This window comes from Dreissena polymorpha, chromosome 1 (genome assembly GCF_020536995.1).
Source record: "Dreissena polymorpha isolate Duluth1 chromosome 1, UMN_Dpol_1.0, whole genome shotgun sequence".
NCBI classification, from domain to species: domain Eukaryota; kingdom Metazoa; phylum Mollusca; class Bivalvia; order Myida; family Dreissenidae; genus Dreissena; species Dreissena polymorpha.
Genome location: NC_068355.1, coordinates 9,787,132 through 9,809,722, shown reverse-complemented (window position 1 = coordinate 9,809,722; position 22,591 = coordinate 9,787,132). Strand labels below are relative to the sequence as shown.

The 22,591-nt window shown below is 34.5% G+C and overlaps 1 protein-coding gene across 7 annotated transcripts in view; it reads right to left on the bottom strand.

The window, feature by feature from the left end:
- LOC127870624 (protein kinase C and casein kinase substrate in neurons protein 1-like) overlaps positions 1 to 22,591 on the bottom strand; it is a 91,884-nt gene that overhangs the window by 5,305 nt on the left and 63,988 nt on the right. For 6 of the 7 annotated variants that reach the window (XM_052413116.1, XM_052413110.1, XM_052413113.1 and 3 more), the window contains exons 7-9: positions 10,833 to 10,953; positions 10,046 to 10,305; positions 2,589 to 2,690 (exon numbers count right to left, since the gene is read on the bottom strand). In XM_052413116.1, coding sequence (XP_052269076.1) covers positions 2,589 to 2,690; positions 10,046 to 10,305; positions 10,833 to 10,953 — 483 coding nt within the window. The remainder of the gene's footprint in view (positions 1 to 2,588; positions 2,691 to 10,045; positions 10,306 to 10,832; positions 10,954 to 22,591) is intronic. The other variant, XM_052413117.1, reaches the window with a different exon arrangement.

The following is a 22,591-nucleotide window of genomic DNA, read 5'->3' as shown; positions in this document are numbered from 1 at the left end:
TTTAATGACAAAAACGTAATGTTAAAGTCTCTTACATCCTGCAAAAATTGCGTGCATGAGTGTGCTTGCATTATTTTCCTATCATGCTTTTACATGTAGCCATGTTAACATATCATGCCATTAACATCTTATGCTGTTAATGCAATTATTTACTGTGTTTATTAATGAGCATCAATCAAGCATGTATTTTTGTTACTTTCCTGCAGTACTGAAACTTGCTTTGGCATTAATTGGAATGTCATTAAAACTGAAAGTATTTAAATATAAATAGACCTGTATTACAAATTCTCTGTATGTTACTTTCTACATTCTGGTAATGTAAACTTTCTGAGTAATGTTGTCTTTGTGAAATCTATTATTTTCTGTTTTAAGACGAGCTTTTTATCCACAAAATTATGTTTAATTAAAACAACGGGAGTTCAAAGGCATTTCATGAAGGAAAACCATTTTCTTATAAGTTCCAATTGTTCTTTTTTATAAATATGAAATCAGGTACATATTTGTATGAATTCAAGGAATTTAACTATGAACTTATAATGAAGCAAATAAATAAAATCGAAATCGCATCTGGAAAACTATGTTGCATCACAAACAAGGTCATAAACAGAAATGTACGTCTGTAGTAAAAATGATCCCCAAATTATGAAAGTTAGGCGAGAATTTTGTAAAAATAGAATGAGTGCAGAGAGGTGAAACTACAAATTTAGCACTTTTTGTATTTACACGCATCAATAACTCTGAAGCGCCTGGCTGGGTCTCAAACTTGGCCTCCATTTCAAGCCAACATAATTTGGGAAAAGTTTGGTGAAGATTAAATGGACAATGTTGCATAAATAAAGGAAAAATTACTCTGAGGTGTCTGGCGCAAATTAGAAGAATATTAGCCTTATCCACTATTTTATTTCAACATGTATTAAGAGAAATTTTGTTTTAAGATGTGATTCTTGTAGAACAACTACATCACCTGCAAAAGGTGTCTGCAGAAAATGTCCAATAAAGAGACTGGCACAAAAAAATACATGCAAACTTATTCTTATTAGAAAACAAAATGACAACAATAATAAACAAACAAAACATGCTCTGAAATAATAGGTCACAATGCGTAATACTACATTTGTATGAACGATGCAAGAAAAGATTACATATGGATGAGATAAGATTCAATGGTTTATATGAAAAAAAACTTATCACTATTAAACCATACAGTGATTTGTCCTTGACATTGAAGCAATCTATGGGCAGCACAAAGTAACTTTCACTTGCTTTAATATTTCAAAAAATGGAATGCATAATTCACAGAATTAACACTGGAGATAACATCACAAACGTGCTCCATACACTACACCAGGCTCTACAACTTCAAACAGTCTTTGCCTTTTCCCACTTTGATACGTATTTGGATGCATTTGTGGTCCCTTAGAAATTTAATTTAATTTAAGACCTTTTTTACTAGATTCAAGTTTTAAAGGCTTCATTTCCAACCCTTAGATACTTATGAGCAGCAAACAGCATAAAACCTGAACAGTCTGCGAGTTAACAGGCCGTTCAGGTTTTATGCTGTTTGCATATAGCCATTTACAGTCTCTAAGCTTCTAAGTGGGAAAGGGTTAAGTTCAGTCTTTTCATTGAGGAAATCAAATTGAACTTGTGACTGTTAAAACCATCCTGATTTATCAGTACATGTAGTTAAAGTTCATGATAAGTCTCAGAATGGCTTAATAGTCATACCAGCCTCGATCTAATGTACAGTCTCTATGATATATTTTACCCAACATGAGATTTGATTTTTATATATATCAGCCAATATTTTCTATTGAGACTCAGATCAAGGTCTTAAAAGTTGTGGAGCCAGGCTGCTATCTAAATTTATGACCTGTGTTCACAATGTGAACATTAGTAAAAGCAGAGCTTTGTGATCTCACTTGAAATATTGTTGAAATATAATAAAGGGTAACATCATACATGACATATGCACAAATGCAGAACAGATGGATAGTTTAGTAACCTAACATAAATTGATTATTTCAAGACTGTAGTTTGGCTCATACAATCTTTTTCATATGAGAAATTAAGTAAATTTATAGTGCCTATAATTACATACAGTTTTTAATAAATGTATAGCATACCATATTTAAATGCTATACATACATAATGCAATTATATCAATGTTTTGTTTACCATCTGTGATACATATCCTACACAATGCTTTTAGGAATTTAAATCATATCACCTTTCACAAATTTACGCCAAACGCATCTGTTATGTCAGTACAGTCCCATTGAGTGTTATTATTATGAAAGCATTTAAATAAAAATATATATCATAAACAAAAAGCTTCAATATTGTTCAAAATTCCTCAAAATTGTACACAAAATCTTTATCTACATGTTAGTGTACTTCTCATACACAATATTGTTATGGGACTGGATCCTTAAAAAAAACCTCAAAACTGCCATATGTTTCTCTTAAATGTACAATATCTCCAAAATTATTGAGTGAGCCAAACTGTCAATACAAATGTATCAGGGTAATATGAGTATGATTACAAAGGCATTCCGAAAAAAGAAAACATTCAATAACATGTTTACTTCTCGCTATTACTAGTGTTGGCATTTGAAATTGAGCTCTCAGCAGTCGGAGAGGGGTTTTCACCACCAAATGGATTTAAAGAATCGTCATATGAGATCTGCCTAGAAAACATGGCCAAGAGAACAGTGTTATATAAGAATAAGACCTGCCTAGAAAACAAAATAGAGACATCATCAAAATAGCATGAGGAAAATTATTTTATTTATAAAAAATAGTAAAGAATACAGAGCTCATTGAGATAGAAATTTTCTAAAAGAGAAGACATTTTATGCAAGATTATTTATACGGTCTGCTTACACAAATCAAGACAGTGGTAAATAAGTACCCTGCAGAAATTACCATTGCCATATCATGGATGGCCATGTCTGGACCATGGTCAGCAATGAAATGGTAATGTTTGACCATTATAGAAATCCAAGGCGATGAAATGACCATATTTTAACCATGTATTGACCATGTCCAAATCATGGACAGGTTATGTTGAATATCTAGATTATGGTCACTTCAAAGTCATAACAATGATACCGGTATTTTAAAATGACCATGTTGCAACCTTGTTCTGACCATGTCCATATCAGTGATCATCATAGTCAGTTAAGTCAATTGTGCAGAACATGGTCACTTCATGAGCAAAACAAACCCGTCTCTAAAATGACAATGTTTTGACCATGTCCATATCATTGATTATCATAGTCAGTTCTTTAGTGGACAGGAAGTAGCATTTTGGTGCAAAACAAATATTAAAAAAACGGTCAAGTTAGCTTTTGATACTGAAAATATTTATGAAATTAATTTTGAAACCATATGTTATAAGTAAACATGCATGACATTTCTTCTAAAAAATAATTTTGATGAATTTGAAACTCCAGATACAATCTAGCTTTAAATGAAAATTCGAAACCACTCGTACATTCTAGCTTTAAATGAAAATGGCGGGCCAGATTGACCAACTGTTTACTGGAAGTTTCAATCTCTTTCATTCAGTTGAAATGAGCTTAGAAAATACACACAAATAAACATAAGGTTCCATTAAAGTGACAGGAAATTGATTATAAATAGCATACGTGATTTCAAATATTGATTTATTAGAAAAGCTTCAAGCAAGTGGAAGACATGTGAAAGATTTGTAGTCAATCACAACAGGATACATTTATGGGTCAGGGCAGAACCAGAGAAACTGTAAGTTACCCACCAATAACATTTCTTTTTTGTTTTGTGGTATTAAAAATGCATAATAACATTACCACTAAATTTTATTTTTTTATTTTAGAGCATTCCATGTTACAAGTTCTGAGTGGAACAATGTCCTAGTCAAACAAAGCCAGTTCAAGGTCATAACATAATGATTTGAATACAAAACACATTTGTTTTGACCCTGATTTTAACGAGGACCATCATGATAGTCATTTTAATTACATAACAACACCAAACCATGGTCAGAACATGGCTATTTCGTATTTGCAAAAACATGATCAAAACATGGTCATTTTGATGGCATTTTTTCATTGTCATTACTTTGCCATATCATAGCATTTGTTGACCATGATCCAACATGTTCTGGTCATGGTGGCATTTTTATAAACATGATCGACCATGTTTCAAACATGGTTATATAATGCTCAAATCAGGGCCAGAACATGTTAAGAACGTGGTCAAAACATTGTCATTTCGATGACAATTGTTCATTGTCATATCATTGCAATATCATAGCCTTTGTTGACCATGATCAAACATGTTCTGGTCATGATGTCCTTTGCACAAACGTGATCGACCATGTTTCAAACATGGTTTTATCATGGTAAAATGAGAGTCGGAACATGTTTTATGGACATGTTTCAAACATGAATGAGCATGTTTGAAACATGTTTGGAACATGGTTTAACCGTGAACTTTTCCGCAGGGTATTTAGTAAACTGCATGACTTACAGGTTCACACGTAGATATAAATGGGAGTCTTTGACAGCATTTTTGTGGAGATCAAAAAATTTTGAAAAAATATAGCATTATTTCAAGGCAGCAAACTGTATTATTAACAAGACTATTGTCAAGCAATATGGTCCCCTACTGGTAAAACTCCACCATTGTCAGATTTTTTTTGGATTTTTTATTTTTATATTTGTTGCCATAGAAACCAGAATTTTTGATGTAGGAACAAAATGAAATGACGTGCATAATCTCCATATTGCCATCTATCCATGTTTCAAGTTTCATAAAAAAAATATTAAGAACTTTTAAAGTTATCGCCGGTAGGGGACAATAAGTATCATCTGAGTATAATATCAACAGAAGAAATATTATGAAAATTGAAATGATTTATGGAAATGAAATCCCTTTCTTCTGAAAGAAAAATGACTTGCATTATAATAAAGACAAATACATGTATTGGAAATAGAGATGAGCCCAGATATTAGAGTGACTAATAATCATTTAATGATTAAGTGATGATGGTATACGGGAATGATGAATTTATGAAACTAAACAATAAATATCTGAGATAACTTCTACATCTACCTGAATTTGACAAACTTATTTCGAGTCAATTGTCACAAAATACAAAGAAAGTATGAATTTAATAATTTCATAAAACAAGAGGGCCACAATGGTGCTGCCTTGCTCACCTGAGTGCAAGATGAACCAATTGTCAAAGACTCAACTTTTATATTTTGTTTTTTACTCCGCCTGATACGGATTCAAACATGGATTCTGTATTGTCAAGATAAATATTCAGAGCTACTTTCATCGTAGTTATAATTGAGGTATCTATAGTGGCAACAAGATTCTTCATAGAATTGACCTAGTGACCTTGTTTTTAAACCCACATGACCCAGATTAAAACTCAGAATAGATATTTTCAAGATAATTTTTTTTACAAAGTTTGATCACAATTTAGTCATAAATCGTGCGTCTAGAATGGTAACAAGGTTTTTCAAGTATTAACACTCGTAACCAAGAGTTAAGGTTCTAGGACTCTGCACTTCCACTAAATGACCTATATCAATGTACAAAGTTTCATTTAAATACCCTAAATGCTAAAGGTAGTTGCACTCTTCACAAGAAAATTGTACCCCTGGCAATAAGTATGTAAATATTGATGAAATAATTATGGTTCTTGCACTCTACCCTGCCCCTTCATGCCCTCTTTCATTTTATGAAATTTCAATGAATCCCTGAGTTATGCTCCCCACGCGAAGCAGGACAGAATTACAATTGAAGGACAGTCAATGTGATTAAATGAGTCGTGTTCGAGAAAACTGGGCTTAATGCATGTGCGTAAAGTGTCGTCCCAGATAAACATAAACAGCCTAAACTTGATTTTCAGTAAAGACGGACTTCCTTGAAACTAAAAATACCATACAAGCGGAAAGTGTCGTCCCTGATTAGCCTGTGTGAACTGCACAGGCTAATCTGGGATGACACTTTACGCACATGCATTAAGCCCAGTTTTCTCAGAACATGACACAAATATGCATCCCTTTGGGGCAAAACATGAAGCCTCCTGAGTGGTAGTGAGCCAAAAGTTGGCGACAGATGACGCACATTGCCGTATATTGAGTGACCACAGTATCTTGCCTTGAGCTGTTTTTGCTCAGGTAAGCTACAAATAAAAATATTGAATCTATACATCTTTATCTCTAGTAAATAGTTCTGACCAAGCTAGACAAAAAAACTAACATAAAATACTCACTTTCAGCACAGTATCAAAGTGCAACCGACATGGTGTTAAATGAAAACATTGAAACAAAACACACAATGACTATCACACATCCTTTAAATGAAAACAATATGGAACCAATCAAGCCCTGTCTGATTACCATTATAATATTGAATTTGGGCTGTGCCCTGTGAAAAGAGGATTTAATGCATGTGCGTAAAGAGTTGTCCCAGTCTGCACAGGCTAATCAGGGACAAAACTTTCCGCTTTTTTTCACGTTTAAAGAGTCTCTTCTTGGCAATAATCCAGTTAAAGTGGAAAGTGTCATCCCTCATGAGCCTGTACGGACTGCTCAGGCTAATCTGGGACGACACTTTACGCACATGCATTAAACCCCCTTTTCACAGAGCATTGCTCATTTAAAATACAATTTTCACTGAATCTCTTTTTAACAGAACAATTCTTTATGCAGGAATTATGAGCAAAAACCTATGCCAGAATGCATAAATACAGATTATTTTAATGCCAAATTTTGGTATAAAAATATCACAAAAGTAAAAATAAAACAACTCAAATTAATCAGTTTTCAGATATTTTTTACACCATTGAATAAGTTAATGTTAACAAATGATACTGTGTTAATTGCTTTTTAGGATATAAATGGATGGCAAAATCAATTGTCTTATTGTCCTAGACAATGTATGGACATCTGAAAATTTGACAGACATTGCTATTATATATAGCTGCTATACTGACATCTAACAAATAGATTTTTCAAGATGTATGACTAAGCCAATAAGTAATTTTGCCACTCCGTCCATATATGTGCTAGATTGTTTCCATGTGATGACACACCAGTGACTATATTAGACCACAAAACATCTATCATGTGTAGAACTATTTTACCCCCAGCCATAGTTAGGATCAAAAAAGCTGCAATGATAAGGAAAGCATACACTGTGGATGAAATCCAGGTCAAGAAAACATTGAGTAGGTATCTAAATAAAGAAAGAGGATTTGGTGTACCATTATTGTATCTTATACAGAAATGTTCACCAAGTACAACAGTTTGATGCTCTAATCTTGATATGAAAACAGAATTTTGACTGTAGCTCCAGTTATGGACAAATTATCCAAAGTGGCGTCCATTTTGTAGTAAGACAAAACAAGCAAATTCATTGAATTGATATCTCCGGCCAATATGCTTCTGGACACAAAAATGTTATATGTGACACTCAAAAAAGCATTTTTTCAAGAAACAAAGGGCCATAACGCTGTTATTAACAGATGGTGTACAATGCCATTTGGCGTGCATCATCCCCTTATCCATATATATAGTCATACCAAGTTTCAATAAAATCCGCAAAAGCACTTCCAAGATATGGCTGCGGTCGGACGGACAATGCCAAAACAATATCCCTCCGCTGATGGCGGTGGATAATTATGTTTGGCTAGGTATATTTACATTGTAGTTTGATTACAGCTATCCACACCAAAAAATATCAAAAAATTCATTTTATAAATAATATTTGATAACAAGTTTATATGAATTCATATTACCAATAGTGAAAATCAATAGAAAAGTATATATTCAGATTAAACAAAAACTCAGTTTAGATTAATATAGTATTCTTGGTAAAATATGTTAAAACAATATTTTTCATGTAGCCCTAGTCCTCATGGTCTTCATTAGAACAGATGACACAATATGTTGACATAATTTGATTATGACATCATTTAATAGTGCCCCTTAACTAAGTTAGCAAAGAATCTAGATTGTACCAAGAAACAGATAATACCACAAACACATGAAGATTTGTAGGCCGTTTAAACTCAGCATGAGCTTCAATAAAATAAACAAACGGACAATTGATTTGTGTTATTCATTTTTGAATAGGGGTTTATTTCATCTTATTTATTTTAAATGACATGATCTATGATGGCTATCTTGTTCTAATTAAACATATGGCTATTCTGTTCCAGTTTAAAACACATTTGACCATACAATATGTAACAACTAACAAAAGGATGGCAAAACTATCAAGCCATTCAATGAGGTAGGGAAGCGGTTGATACACACACAACTCCGCCGCCTCATGTTGGCTATATGTGATAGGTTATTTGGAAATGCATGATAAAAGGCAAAGTTACAATCCAGACGAGGTGTTTTTTGGCAAAAATTGACTTTAGACCTCTAAAGTATGCCCTTGACCTTTCAAGGCAGGGAGACAAGTGCTAAATGAGACATGTCTGATGTTTGGTGTTTTCATATAATTCAATGTTAAGTGTTGAATATCTATAGGCGACCTTAATTGAATAGAACATCTGAAGAAATACTACACTCCAAGGTATACTGGTCTACAGTTATCAAAGTAATCCAAGGCCCATAGTCACCAAGCTCACTTTGATGTACTTCGTGAAGTCCTTAAAATTCATCTAGAGTCTGGCTGTTGTGTTAACTCCTTTAATTTTTGTTGCAATCAGCCTCAGACTTCTAACGCAATTCATTTAAAACTAGAGCTTTGTCACATTCGTGACGTATACCCCCACGTGCCGCATTGACACAGACTATTTTGCATGCTGTCTTCACAAAACAAGAGTATCAAATTTATGGAGATTTTTAAGAATTATAATGCCATTATCATTTATGGCCATTTCGACCTTTGAACTCTTGAATTCTTTCGCATGACATGCTGTCCAAATTTATGGCCATTTTTTTACTTTTTAACTCCAAGTGTGACCTAGACATTGGAGTTATCGACATAATTCTTTTGCATGACACATCGTCTAATGATTGTTAACAAATGTACCAGGTATTTTTAAAATCTCACAATATATGACATAGTTATGGCCCAGAAAAGATCATTAATGGCCATTTTTGACATTTGAACTCACAGTGTGACCTTAACGTTGCAGATATCGACGTAATTCTTTGGCGCGACACTTCGTCCAATAATGGTGAACAAATGTGCCAAATGTTTTTAAAATCTCACAATTAACAACATAGTTATAGCCCGGACAAGCTCATTTATGGCCATTTTTGACCTTTGAATTCAAAGTGTGACCTTGACCATGGAGTTATCGACGTAATTCTTTCGCACAACACACCGTACAATTATGGTAAACAAATATGCCAAATGATTTTAAAATCTCACCATGAACGACATAGTTATGGCCCGACAAGCTCATTTATGGCCATTTTTGACCTTTGAACTCAAAGTGTCGCCTTGACCCAGGCAAGCTCATTTATGGCCATTTTTAATCTTTGAACTCAAAGTGTGACCTTGACCTTCAAGATATCGACGTAATTCTTTCACGCCAGACACCGTCCCGTGATGGTGAACAAATTTGCCAAATGATTTTAAAATCTCACAATAAATGATAAAGTTATGGCCCGGACAAGCATTTGACCCTTGAACTCCAAGTGTGACCTAGACCTTGGAGATATCAACGTACTTTTTTCAGGCGACACACCATCCCATGATGGTGAACAAATGTACCAAGTTATTTTAAAATCTAAGGATAAATGACATAGTTATGGTCCGGACAAACTTTCGGTTTAAAATACACTAAGTGACCCCGTGACCTAGTTTTTGACCCGGCATGACCCATATTCATACTTGACCTATACATCATCAAGATTCAACTTGTGAACAAGTTTGGTGAAGATCGGATGAAATTTCGGGACAGACCGACAGACCAATAAAGTGACTCCTATATAGCCCCCATTACCAATGGTAATGGGGGTATAATAAATTAAAATTGAAATAATAATCTGAAGCTTTCACTGCCCACCAGCCATACCTTGCAGTTGGCTGCTGTGATACAGATTGTGACGAGGCCTTGACCTGCGGGGGTGATGGTTGGGGCACGGAGTTGCTGTACGCAGGGTTGTTGTTCGAGGACTGAGATTTCTGGGACAACTGAGAGTCGCGGTTGCCACGCTGGTTGGAGCTTGGCACAAAGTTGTCAGGGTTCTGTCGGATACTTGTAATCGTTATACCCTCTGTTGAGGTCATCTTTTTCTCCTTACCATGTATGGGTTTGAGGTCAGGTGAGTATTCCTGTGAATCAACTAAGTCAAGCATTAAACACTCAAGGGACTGGTTGTAATTAATTATTGCTTTTGTTACCTTAAAAATATAGTTTACAAGATCAATGTTGATTTTTATAATACTGTGTCAGTGTTTATTAGTTTAAATATTTATTTTTAGCTTTATCAAACACCTTAGGCTTATGGGTAAACTTTTAATAGTTTGCTGGGATGAACCAGTACATCTAGTCTTTTGACAGAATCTCCCTGAGTGGGGAGAAAACCAGGGACCTCCACCACACACAATCAATCAACAAAATAATGACCAAGTTCTGGAATAAGTTCTGGAAATGTTCACTCATAATTTGGATAATTAAGTACCATTTTCATTCCATAAAAACATATAAAGCACAAGCCAAAGTCATGTCAGATATATTTTTAACAAAACTACAATTTTGGATACAATTGACCAACATAATATATTCTTTACCTAGAAACAACTGGTCCAAACTTCCAGTTGACACGGAACTTCAATTACCAGCATTGGCTGTGACTTACCTCAAAGACTGGCCAGTTCATGGGCATGTCGGCACCGTGCGTATTAGACCACCAGCGCAGGTCCTTCTCAGAGTCTGTGCTGCTGATGGTGTGGTGGAGGTCTGTGTACACCTGGGAATAGCTGCAACACCATGGCCAACATGAGACCAATGCATGGGCAAACAAGCAGTCACGAACATTGTGAAAAACATGAGGAAATGAGGTCAGGAACATAATGATTCAGGTTGACTATCAGGAAAATAGTGGGGACCATGAGATCAAAGTATCCATAATTCAGGAACTGGGGGAACGAGTGATGTGTGACAAACATAATAAGAACAGCTAATACAGCAAATATGTACCAGTCCTTTGTAACTGTTGCTACAGAAAAAGGCTATTCCATGTGACATTCAGCTTTAAACAAGCACGATAGGTTGTGCATGCAGCATGCAATCTTAAATTTATCCAATGCAATACAGACCATGATAGAATTAAGCATTTCTTATAACTATAGCCAAACAAGGACTATGCACAAACTTCCAAGTGTCCACTGTGACCCTGATTTGATTCGCCCATAATTGATAATAAATTGTACCCATTGATTTTGACATCCCAGTATTAAAACAAGAGGGCATGAAAGGCCAAAAGTCACTCACCTGAGATAACAAGATATTATTGGGACAAATCTTCTGACCAAGTTCCACGAAGATAGGAAAATAAATGTTGCCTCTAGAGTGTTAACAAGGTTATGCTATAGCCATATAAGGAAAAATGCCCCGCCCCCTGGCAGCCATGTTTTTCAACAAACCGGCATCATTTTTGAACTCTTCCAAGATATTATCGGGATGAATCTTCTGACCAAGTTTCAAGAAGATCGGACAGTAAATGTGACCTCTAGAGTGTTAACAAGATTTTACTATAGCCATATAAGGAAAAATACCCCGCCCCTTGGAAGCCATTTTTTTTTCAAGCAAACAATTATTTTCGAACTCATCCAAGATGTCATTGAGACCAATCTTCTGACCAAATTTCATGAAGATTGGACAATAAATGTGGCCTCGTGAGTGTCAACAAGGTTTTACTATATCCATATAAGAAAAGGTGGACACTCATAATGATATTACAACATGACAAGCTTAAATATTTGTACATTTAATGTCAAAGGGCTGGGTGCCAAAATTAAACGCGAACAAGTTTTTACATGGTTAAAACAAAATCACTTGATATAGCAATGTTACAAGAACTGCATTATGATAACAAACAATTAAATGCTGTCTGAGCTCAAGCATGGGGAGGGGACGTTTTTTGCAGTGGACAAAGTACAAACAGCTTAGGCATCGGAATTCTATTTAAACCCAACCAACAAATGCATATCCTCGATTATAAAGAAATTATAGTACACTGCAACTCCAATATATCACGGTCGGTTATATCGCGTTGTCCAATATATCGCGAATCGGCTATGGCTCCCAAAAATCTGATGAGCATAATCTCTAAATAACATGCTTTAAAATCTGAGAATTTGATGAGATAAAATCTGTTTCATTTAACCCTTTTTTCACCCACCTTTATTTCTGTTTAATTCGACATTCATAATCCAGTTTTAACCAGATTGTTTGCTCTCATTGTACACCACTCTAGCACCTGTGTACTGCTTTTATAAACAATAATCCAACTTGTCAAACATCACAGGTCATTTTGGGTGTTAACCATTCTCTATTGAATTTGCTTTGAACTGCCGAAAAACCAGTAAACACATGAGGGTGTATACAATTATAACTGTAATTGTCACAAGTCAATACTGACCTATCTCAGCAATCTTTGCGCTTTAGATACAGTGTAAATTATTTGCTTTTAATTGAGAGGTGAATCATGTCCCTCAGTTTGTCAAACTTTCCATGCGTTCCATGAGGTGAATGACGTCATTTTGTAAATGGGTCTAATTTGTGCATGCTTTCTTGAAAAATATCATTTGACTATGGTGTTTCGGATTACAAATTTAATTATATGCATTTCAAAATACTTACATGGAATAATGATTTGTGTTATACCAATGAATAACATATGGATGTAACACACAAATCAATATGGTAAGTAAATAGTGTGTTTTGAGATTGCCAAACTATGCTAATGCATACATAAACATGATAAATAACTTGAAAATTTATATCGCGCACCGGATATATCACGGTCGCGATCTTTGGATCCCTTCAACCGCGATATATTGGAGTTGCAGTGTAGTAAGGCTACAGGTCCTAAAAGTAAAAATATATAATTCTCAAATTGCTTTTATTAACATATATGCCCCAAATAATGACGACCTTGGTTTTTTTAATACATTAGTGAATACAATTACCAGTCTAGATGAATACTCTTTGCTAATAGGAGGAGATTTTAATGTGGTTCAAGATTTTAAGTTAGACAAGTTTAATGGGAAGACAACTAGGAAAAATAAATACTCAATTAAAGTGAATTATATAAAAGATAATTACGATTTATCTGACATTTACAGAAATTTTAATCCTTTCAAATCAGCATTTACTTGGCATTCACATACTAACCCCCAAATTTTTTCCCGACTAGACTACTTTCTAATATCATCTTGTCTAATAAATAACGCTAGAAACTGCTCAATAAAAACTGGCTTCAAGTCAGACCATTCCATTGTTATCCTAGACATACATTTTGATTTGATTGAAAGATGTCCAGGTTACTTGAAGCTAAATAACTCTATATTATTTGACATAGATTACAAATTAAAGATAAAAAATGCAATTACAGAAGTTGTCTATTTCAACAGTGATGCAAATCTTATTCTACCACGGCACGTGACTTGTTTTCAAAGAAGAAAAACTACTGTTGGTTATTACCCCGATATACTAACGGTTGTTTAAAGTGACGTCACTTTGATTGTCCGCGCACATTTTATGAATGAAGACGACTTCATTTGATTGTAATTGTTGTGGTGACGTCACGTTTTCGCGGAAAAGTGGAGGACGTTTGGTAAATATAATTCTCATTTATAACCTTTAAATCGCGGAAAACTTATAAATGAAATCGTGTTAGAATCGAAATAATCCACGGGCAACCGTTGATAATTGCGGTAATAACCAACAGTATGGAGTTCCGATGCGTAGGAATTAAACCATGAGGGAGTAGCCGGTTACCCATGGATTATTTCTTAAATATATTATGGGAACTTCTTAAAAAGGCAGGGTCAGAGATGACAGCATTACATATGCGGCAAACAAAAAGAAACAAAATATTAAAACTGAAAAAGAACTAGAAAATAACATAAGAAATATGGAGGAACAACTGGAAAGAAACCCAAACGATGCAATACTTATGCAAAATTACAAAAAAGAAAAAGATGAATACAATGCATTAAGCCAAGAAAAAACAAGGGACAAAATTGTCACAAAACCAGGTTTTCATTGTGGAAAAAAAATCTGATAAAGGGAGAAAACTCAAACTGAACTTTTGAAATGAACAAAAAAAATTAACCCCCTTTGTAAGTTTTTTTTTTTTTTTAAATCTATTTTTAGTCGTGGCGACCTTGACATTGGAGATATTGACGTGATTCTTTTGTGGGACACACCGTCCCATGATGGTGAACAAATGTGCCAAATGATTTTAAAATCTCACAATGAATGACATAGTTATGGCCAGGACAAGCTCATTTATGGCCATTTTTGACCTTTGAACTCAAAGTGTGACCTTGACCTTGGAGATATCGACGTAATTATTTCGCGCGACACACCGTCCAATGATGGTGAACAAATGTGCCAAATGATTTTAAAATCTGACGATGAACGACATAGTTATGGCTCGGACAAGCTCATTTATGGCCATTTTTGACCTTTGAACTCAAAGTGTGACCTTGACCTTGGAGATATCGACGTAATTATTTCGCGCGACACACCGTCCAATGATGGTGAACAAATGTGCCAAATGATTTTAAAATCTGACAATGAACGACATAGTTATGGCCCGGACAAGCTTATTCCGCCAGCCCGCCAGCCCGCCAGCCACCCCGCCAGCCAGCCAGCCAGCCAGCCCGCCCGCATTCGCCAATCTAATAACCAGTTTTTTCCTTCGGAAAACCTGGTTAATAATAAAAGGTTTTCTAATAAGATCTAAAGCTGAATGGATTGAAGGGGCTAAAAAAAATACAAAGTTCTTTGCTAGTTTTGAATCCAAAAGATCTGAACAAAAGGTGATAAAACAACTAAGGATAAATGATACAATAGAAAATGACCATGTAAAGATACTTAAAGAAATAAAAGAATATTACACAAGCCTTTATGCACCTGATATCTTACATAATTATGATGACAACAGTCCTTTTTTTTTTTTTTAAATGTTGTAAAACTGTCAGATGAAGATAGAACAAAACATCCTGAACAATTAACAAATTACGAATGTTTCAATGCTTTAAAGAAAATGAAAATTAATAAGAGCCCAGGATCGGACGGTTTGACCATTGAATTTTACAAACTTTTTTGGAATGATATCAAGAAGTATTTAATTAACTCCTTAAATTTTTCATTTCAACATGGACATTTAACCCCACTTCAAAACCAAGGTATTAATTCACTGTTGCAGAAAAAGGAAAAAGATATTTTATACATAAACAATTGGCAGCCCGTGTCTTTATTAAATGTGGATTACAAAATTGCGACAAAATCGATTGCAAATAGAATAAAAATATTCCTTGAAAAATTAATCAATTATGACCAAACAGGATTTATCAAAGGGAGATATATTGGGGAAAATATACGGATTTTAAATGAAATAATTGACAAAGTAAATGACAATAATGAACCTGGACTCATTTTCTTTTCAGACTTCCAAAAAGCCTTTGATAGCCTGGATCGCACTTTTATGTTCAAATGTCTAGAAACAATGGGGTTCAGTCAGTCTACTATAAATTGGGTTAAATTATCTTATAGCAATGCAAATTCATGTATCACCAACAATGGTTATTTCTCAAGATTTTTTAACATCAAAAAGGGTGTAAGACAGGGATATCCCCTCTCACCATACCTATTTATAATCTGCATTGATTTTTAGCTAACAACATAAGAAACAATCAAAATATTAAAGGAGTCAAAATAGGCAACATTGGAATATCAAAGCGCTGAAGGTACTGAAGATGTTCTCTATTGCATAATTCATTTTTCAAAATCAATCGCAAGTTTGAAATGAACACACGCCATTCAACTTTAGAAAGTGTGTGTCATAGCGCACGGGTCGAGTTTTGTGTGCATTTTTTATCATCCTTATTATTTCATAAAAATAACTTAGACAAATTAAAAACAACATGCTTTTTGGACGTTCTGAAAGCATAAAAAATATGATGAAAATGGTTATGAGAACTTAATATAAAGAAAATTTGCACTCACCATCATATTAAATGAATATTTTTTCTAATATCAAATAACTATCTCACCAAGAATATAAATTCATAATGACATTCCGTGTACAAAACTTTTGATTTTTGACACCATATACAATTTCAAAATATATAATAATCTTCGTATCTTGTATATGGAGGAATAAAAGTATTTAAACATTGCTGTTTATGCTTTACTTATTACCCGAGCAGTTCACACGGTGTCAACAACGCTGACAAAAACATAGGTATAGAGCACTAATGCGCTTTTAGGTGTAGCTGTTTTACTCAGTTTTCATCTGAGTGACTTTTACATAACACCAACATACACGCATGAATATTTTTGAATATTTAATAAGCTGATTCAATATACAACCTCTGAATTTTTGCTACATCACTGCGTATGTGCTCAATTCAAAGGATGTAGCACTGTTCAGTGTAAGGAATTCCGAACTACTACCTGTATGCCCAAACAACACAAATTGTGGCCCTGTTACAATTACGCGTTACAATCCATCACTCAGAATTTCACTTTCGCCTCCAAGATGAGAAAACAATCATTAGCGAAATAGTATAGTGTCACGATAAGAGAAAATCGTTTAATTATCATACCACAATGTTTGCCGTACTTGGTCAGCACGTCTCGAAATCATTCCTTAATGTGTGGATAGGCTGCCATTATTAACAAGTTTGCTATTTTGAATTCAATTTTGTATCAAAAAGCATTGTTCTTAAATGTGGCATTTTCAATTCGCAATGAGATTTGTAAGGACCCTCGTCATGAGAAAATGGGTCTCATTCCATATGCGCCCATCATATAAATAGCCCACTCAGCTATCTCTCTTTCTGGTAAGGAGAAACATAACATATTGAGTGATTTTATAGCAAACAGCATCGCCTATGGCCTGACTGCGCAAAAGCACATGTTGGGTTTAACAAACGCTTGCCGAAACGCATAAGACGCATTTTCGCATGACGGTGCTATTGACGTGTGATTTAAATGTGTCGAAAGAAAACTGCGTTTAAATCAAATGTCAACATACGCTATATTTCGATAGTAAAGAAAGATACTCATAACAAGGCATATGAGGACACATATGAAGTGCTCTCCCGTAGTATATTTTTTATCTACTCACACTTATGTGTGGTTTGACAATGCTAACACACATTTCATGCGGTGAATGTGCAACTTACAAGTGAAAAACACAACACAATAGTTTAACTTTTGTTTAATTGTATTTATTTATTTAGAAAAGTAAATTGCAAACTTTATTTCAAAGTCAGCGTATACGCCGACTACATTTTTAGAAGATATTTATTGTTATAAATATATTTAATATAATATATTTAGTTGTTTTCGGTTTTAGCGATTATAAAGCATTTTCGAGGTTGCCTATAGTATGCCTGTAGTAATTGATGAACTCATATCCAACTGTCTATGTATTGAGAACTGTGAATATAAACAAGCTAAACCTTCTACTAACCTTCTACTATTGCGTTGCTAGCACCCGTAAAAATACAAAAGATCGCCGCTATCTGTTGAGAACCAAAGAACGATTTCCAGAAATACCCGCTGTAGAAGCATGAACGAGGTTACGAAACAGGTCATTCGTATTATTATTATAAATTGTTTGTTATATTTGGGTTTAGCGATTATGAAACATGGATACGCGTAGTAAGCGTGTATTGGGCTCCTAGTAGCTAAGGCGTATCGACCTAAATTTGAGACTAACCACCAAAGACGGTCGCTAAGCGACCATCTAAAAACAAACACTATTTGCAGATGATGCATGTTTCCCACTGGATGGCAGCCAACAGTCCTTTGAAAACCTCATAAGTACCATAAACAAATTTTCTAAAATATCAGGATTAAAATTAAATAATAACAAGTGCTCAGTTATGACACTAGGTTCATAAACTAATAAAAATCTAAAATATTGTCCCAAAGAAAAATTTGAATGGAATGGCAAACACGCAACAGCCCTGGTGATAAAACTGTATAATACAACAAATGCAACTACGGAATACAATATTTTAAATTAATTACAGGAATTTAACAATTGTTTACAAAAATAAAAGAAATGGAAACTTTCCTCAATCGGAAAAATTACTGTTCTTAAAATGTTTGCTTTACCAAAAATAATATATCCACTTACAGTCCTAGAAGGCCAAAATGAAAGCAAAGTTAACAAACTTAAAACAAAAATGTTCAAATTTCTTTGGAACGAGAAACCTGATAAAATTAAGCAAACACAAATAATACAAGACTACAAACAAGGTGGGCTTAAAATGATTGACATCGAAAGTTTTATAGCTGGGTTAAAGGCAAGCTGGATCAAACGTTTAATATATCAACCGGAATCAAAACTGACGGCTCTGTACAGTTATTTTTTAGAAAACTATGGCAACTTTTTCATTTTGAGAAATAGTATAAAGCCAAATGATATTAAATCATTAACCATTAAATCCTCATTTCTAAAAGAAATTTTATTTTTCTTGGGCTAAACTAAATATCCAAAGAAATATAGATAATATAGGAAAAGAAATAATTTGGAATAATTCACATATCAAAAACAAACATACTGGTCTTCTGTTTTACAAAAAATGGCATGACAGGGGTATCGACCTTGTGGAGCATTTGTATGACTACAAAGTTCGAGATTTTTACACTTTTGATCAAATTAAACAACTATATGATTTAGAAAATACAGAATTTCTGAAATATTATACATTAATTCAAAGTATCCCACTACATTGGAAAGAGAAGCTGAAAACAGAAGCTATCAGTTATCAACAACCTGAGCGCCTTATTTCACTGATCAACAAAAAAACTAAACTTTGCAAATTTATTTACTCCAAGTTAGTCCTATTAAAAAGTCCAGATACTGTTAAATCTATTATCAAATGGGAAACACATTTCGAAAAAGGACTTGATTTTAAGAGTATCTTTGTTAAACCTCAATTGCTTACAAACGATACTAAATTGAGAGAATTCCAATATAAATATATAATGAGAATTATTCCTAACAATAGCTTTTTACTGAAATGCGGGCTTAAACCCTCCAAGTTATGTGATTTTTGTTGCATGACGATTGACTCAAATATTCATATGTTGTGGGACTGCACAACAATACAAACATTCTTGCATGATCTTAAATTGTACATTGAAACATTAATTAATACACGTAGTGGAATTGACTACACATACGAAAAAATTAGTTTTTGTAATGTTTTAGATGGTAATTTACCAACATCCCTAGCTATTAATTTTACTACATTACTGGCAAATATTTTCATTTTTAAGAACAAGAACCACGCAACGATACCCACAATCCATGACTTTAAAGATTACCTCCAGCGTAGACTTAGAATTGAAGAAATGATTGCTATAACCAAAAATAAATTGAATATATTCAGAGAACAATTTCAAACCCTTTTAGCAAATATATCATAAAAAAGACATTTTTGGGCTAAGATTTTTGTGCGCATTTTTTTCTGTTTTTTTTTTCCCTTTTGTTAAATATGTTTTTATAAAGCTCTTCTCTCATTCCCTTGTTTTGCTCCTTACCTTATTAGCTACATATTATCTCAAAATATATATGATCTCTGTATTTCGGTACTTGTTGCTTTTCGAGAATAAAATACTGAAAACCAAAAAAGATATCAGTGGGACAAATCTTCTGAGCAAGTTTCATGAAGATTGGAAAATAAATGTGGCCTCTAGAGTGTTAACAGGGTTTTACTATAGCCATATAAGCAGGGATCATAATGTGGCATCAAGAGTGTTAACAGGGTTTTACTATAGCCATATAAGCAGGGATCATATTGTAATGTGGCCTCTAGAGTGTTAACAGGGTTTTACTATAGCCATATAAGCAGGGATCATATTGTAATCAATGTGGCCTCAAGAGTGTTAACAGGGTTTTACTATAGCCATATAAGCAGGGATCATATTGTAATGTGGCCTCTAGAGTGTTAACAGGGTTTTACTATAGCCATATAAGCAGGGATCATATTGTAATCAATGTGGCCTCAAGAGTGTTAACAGGGTTTTACTATAGCCATATAAGCAGGGATCATATTGTAATGTGGCCTCTAGAGTGTTAACAGGGTTTTACTATAGCCATATAAGCAGGGATCATATTGTAATCAATGTGGCCTCAAGAGTGTTAACAGGGTTTTACTATAGCCATATAAGCAGGGATCATATTGTAATGTGGCCTCTAGAGTGTTAACAGGGTTTTACTATAGCCATATAAGCAGGGATCATATTGTAATCAATGTGGCCTCAAGAGTGTTAACAGGGTTTTACTATAGCCATATAAGCAGGGATCATATTGTGGCCTCAAGAGTGTTAACAGGGTTTAACTATAGCCATATAAGCAGGGATCATATTGTAATCAATGTGGCCTCAAGAGTGTTAACAGGGTTTTACTATAGCCATATAAGCAGGGATCATATTGTAATGTGGCCTCTAGAGTGTTAACAGGGTTTTACTATAGCCATATAAGCAGGGATCATATTGTAATCAATGTGGCCTCAAGAGTGTTAACAGGGTTTTACTATAGCCATATAAGCAGGGATCATAATGTGGCCTCTAGAGTGTTAACAGGGTTTTACTATAGCCATATAAGCAGGGATCATATTGTAATCAATGTGGCCTCAAGAGTGTTAACAGGGTTTTACTATAGCCATATAAGCAGGGATCATATTGTAATGTGGCCTCTAGAGTATTAACAGGGTTTTACTATAGCCATATAAGCAGGGATCATATTGTAATCAATGTGGCCTCTAGAGTGTTAACAGGGTTTTACTATAGCCATATAAGCAGGGATCATATTGTAATCAATGTGGCCTCAAGAGTGTTAACAGGGTTTTACTATAGCCATATAAGCAGGGATCATATTGTAATGTGGCCTCTAGAGTGTTAACAGGGTTTTACTATAGCCATATAAGCAGGGATCATATTGTAATCAATGTGGCCTCAAGAGTGTTAACAGGGTTTTACTATAGCCATATAAGCAGGGATCATATTGTGGCCTCAAGAGTGTTAACAGGGTTTTACTATAGCCATATAAGCAGGGATCATATTGTAATCAATTTCATGATATGGGAATTTTAGCAAACAAAATCGGACCAATTGTTTGGGATTTTCAATCGGTCTTTCATGACCCCAATCGGTCTAGGACCGACAAAACTGAAAAAAATATGATCCCTGCATATGAGAAAAAATGCCCCGCCCCCTGGCGCCATTTTTTTCAACCAACCGGCATCATTTTCCAACTCGTCCAAGATATTATTGGGATAAATCTTCTGACCAAGTTTCATGAAGATCAGACAATAAATGTGGCCTCTAGAGTGTTAACAAGATCTTACTATAGCCATATATAGCCATTTAAGGAAAAGTGCCCCACCCCTTGGAAGCCATGTTTTTCAAGCAAACGTAACCATTTTTGAACACATCCAAGATATCATTGAGACCAATCTTCTGACCAAATTTCATGAAGATTGGACAATAAATGTGGCTCGAGAGAGTTAACAAGTCAAATGTTGACACCGCACACCGCACGAAGGACAAAAGGCGATCACAAAAGTTCACCACGAGCACGTTGTGCTCAGGTGAGCTAAAAAAAAGAATATGCACAAAATTCAAGAGTCTACTGTGACCTGAGTCAAGCTAAATGGTTGTTGAACATGATACACTGTCTTAATATGATGTTGATTTGGGCAAATTATTTTTCTATCTTATTATTCATGACAAAGTTGTGAGCCAGAACCCACCAGGTACTTTTACTATATAGATATGAGGATTGGGAAAAAATGCCCCAATTGCCCATTTTGGCCTAGACCTCTATGCAACATGGTCGCTGCATGCAACATGTCATGCAGATATAAATATGATAATCATTTGTCAATTCATTTTAAAGTCCAGGATGCTCAACAAAACAATAGCACAGACATGAACATGTACTTTCCGTTTATACATATAGGAAATATGCTAACACTTTCAAGCGTCAACAGTGGCCTTGACCTTGAAGTGAGTAAAGTCGTTGTTGCACACTACAGATCACCTTGATATGATGATCATCTGTACTTGATTTCAAAATATCCTAATGATTGACAAAACTATACGCCAGACACAAAACATGAATTTCAACAATTTGCATGCATGAATACAAAATATGCAAAAATTATTAGAGTCCACTGTCATTTTTAGTTGGTCGCGTTAGCGGCCAGCTAAATTTACAGAGCATATTTTGCAAATCAGTATGTGCTTAGAAGCCTTAAGTACAGTAAGAACCACAACTCACTCTGCAAGGGATGATTACCGCTGTCTGTCTTCAGCAGACAACAAATGATTCTGCTCTAGCATTGAGTGTATATA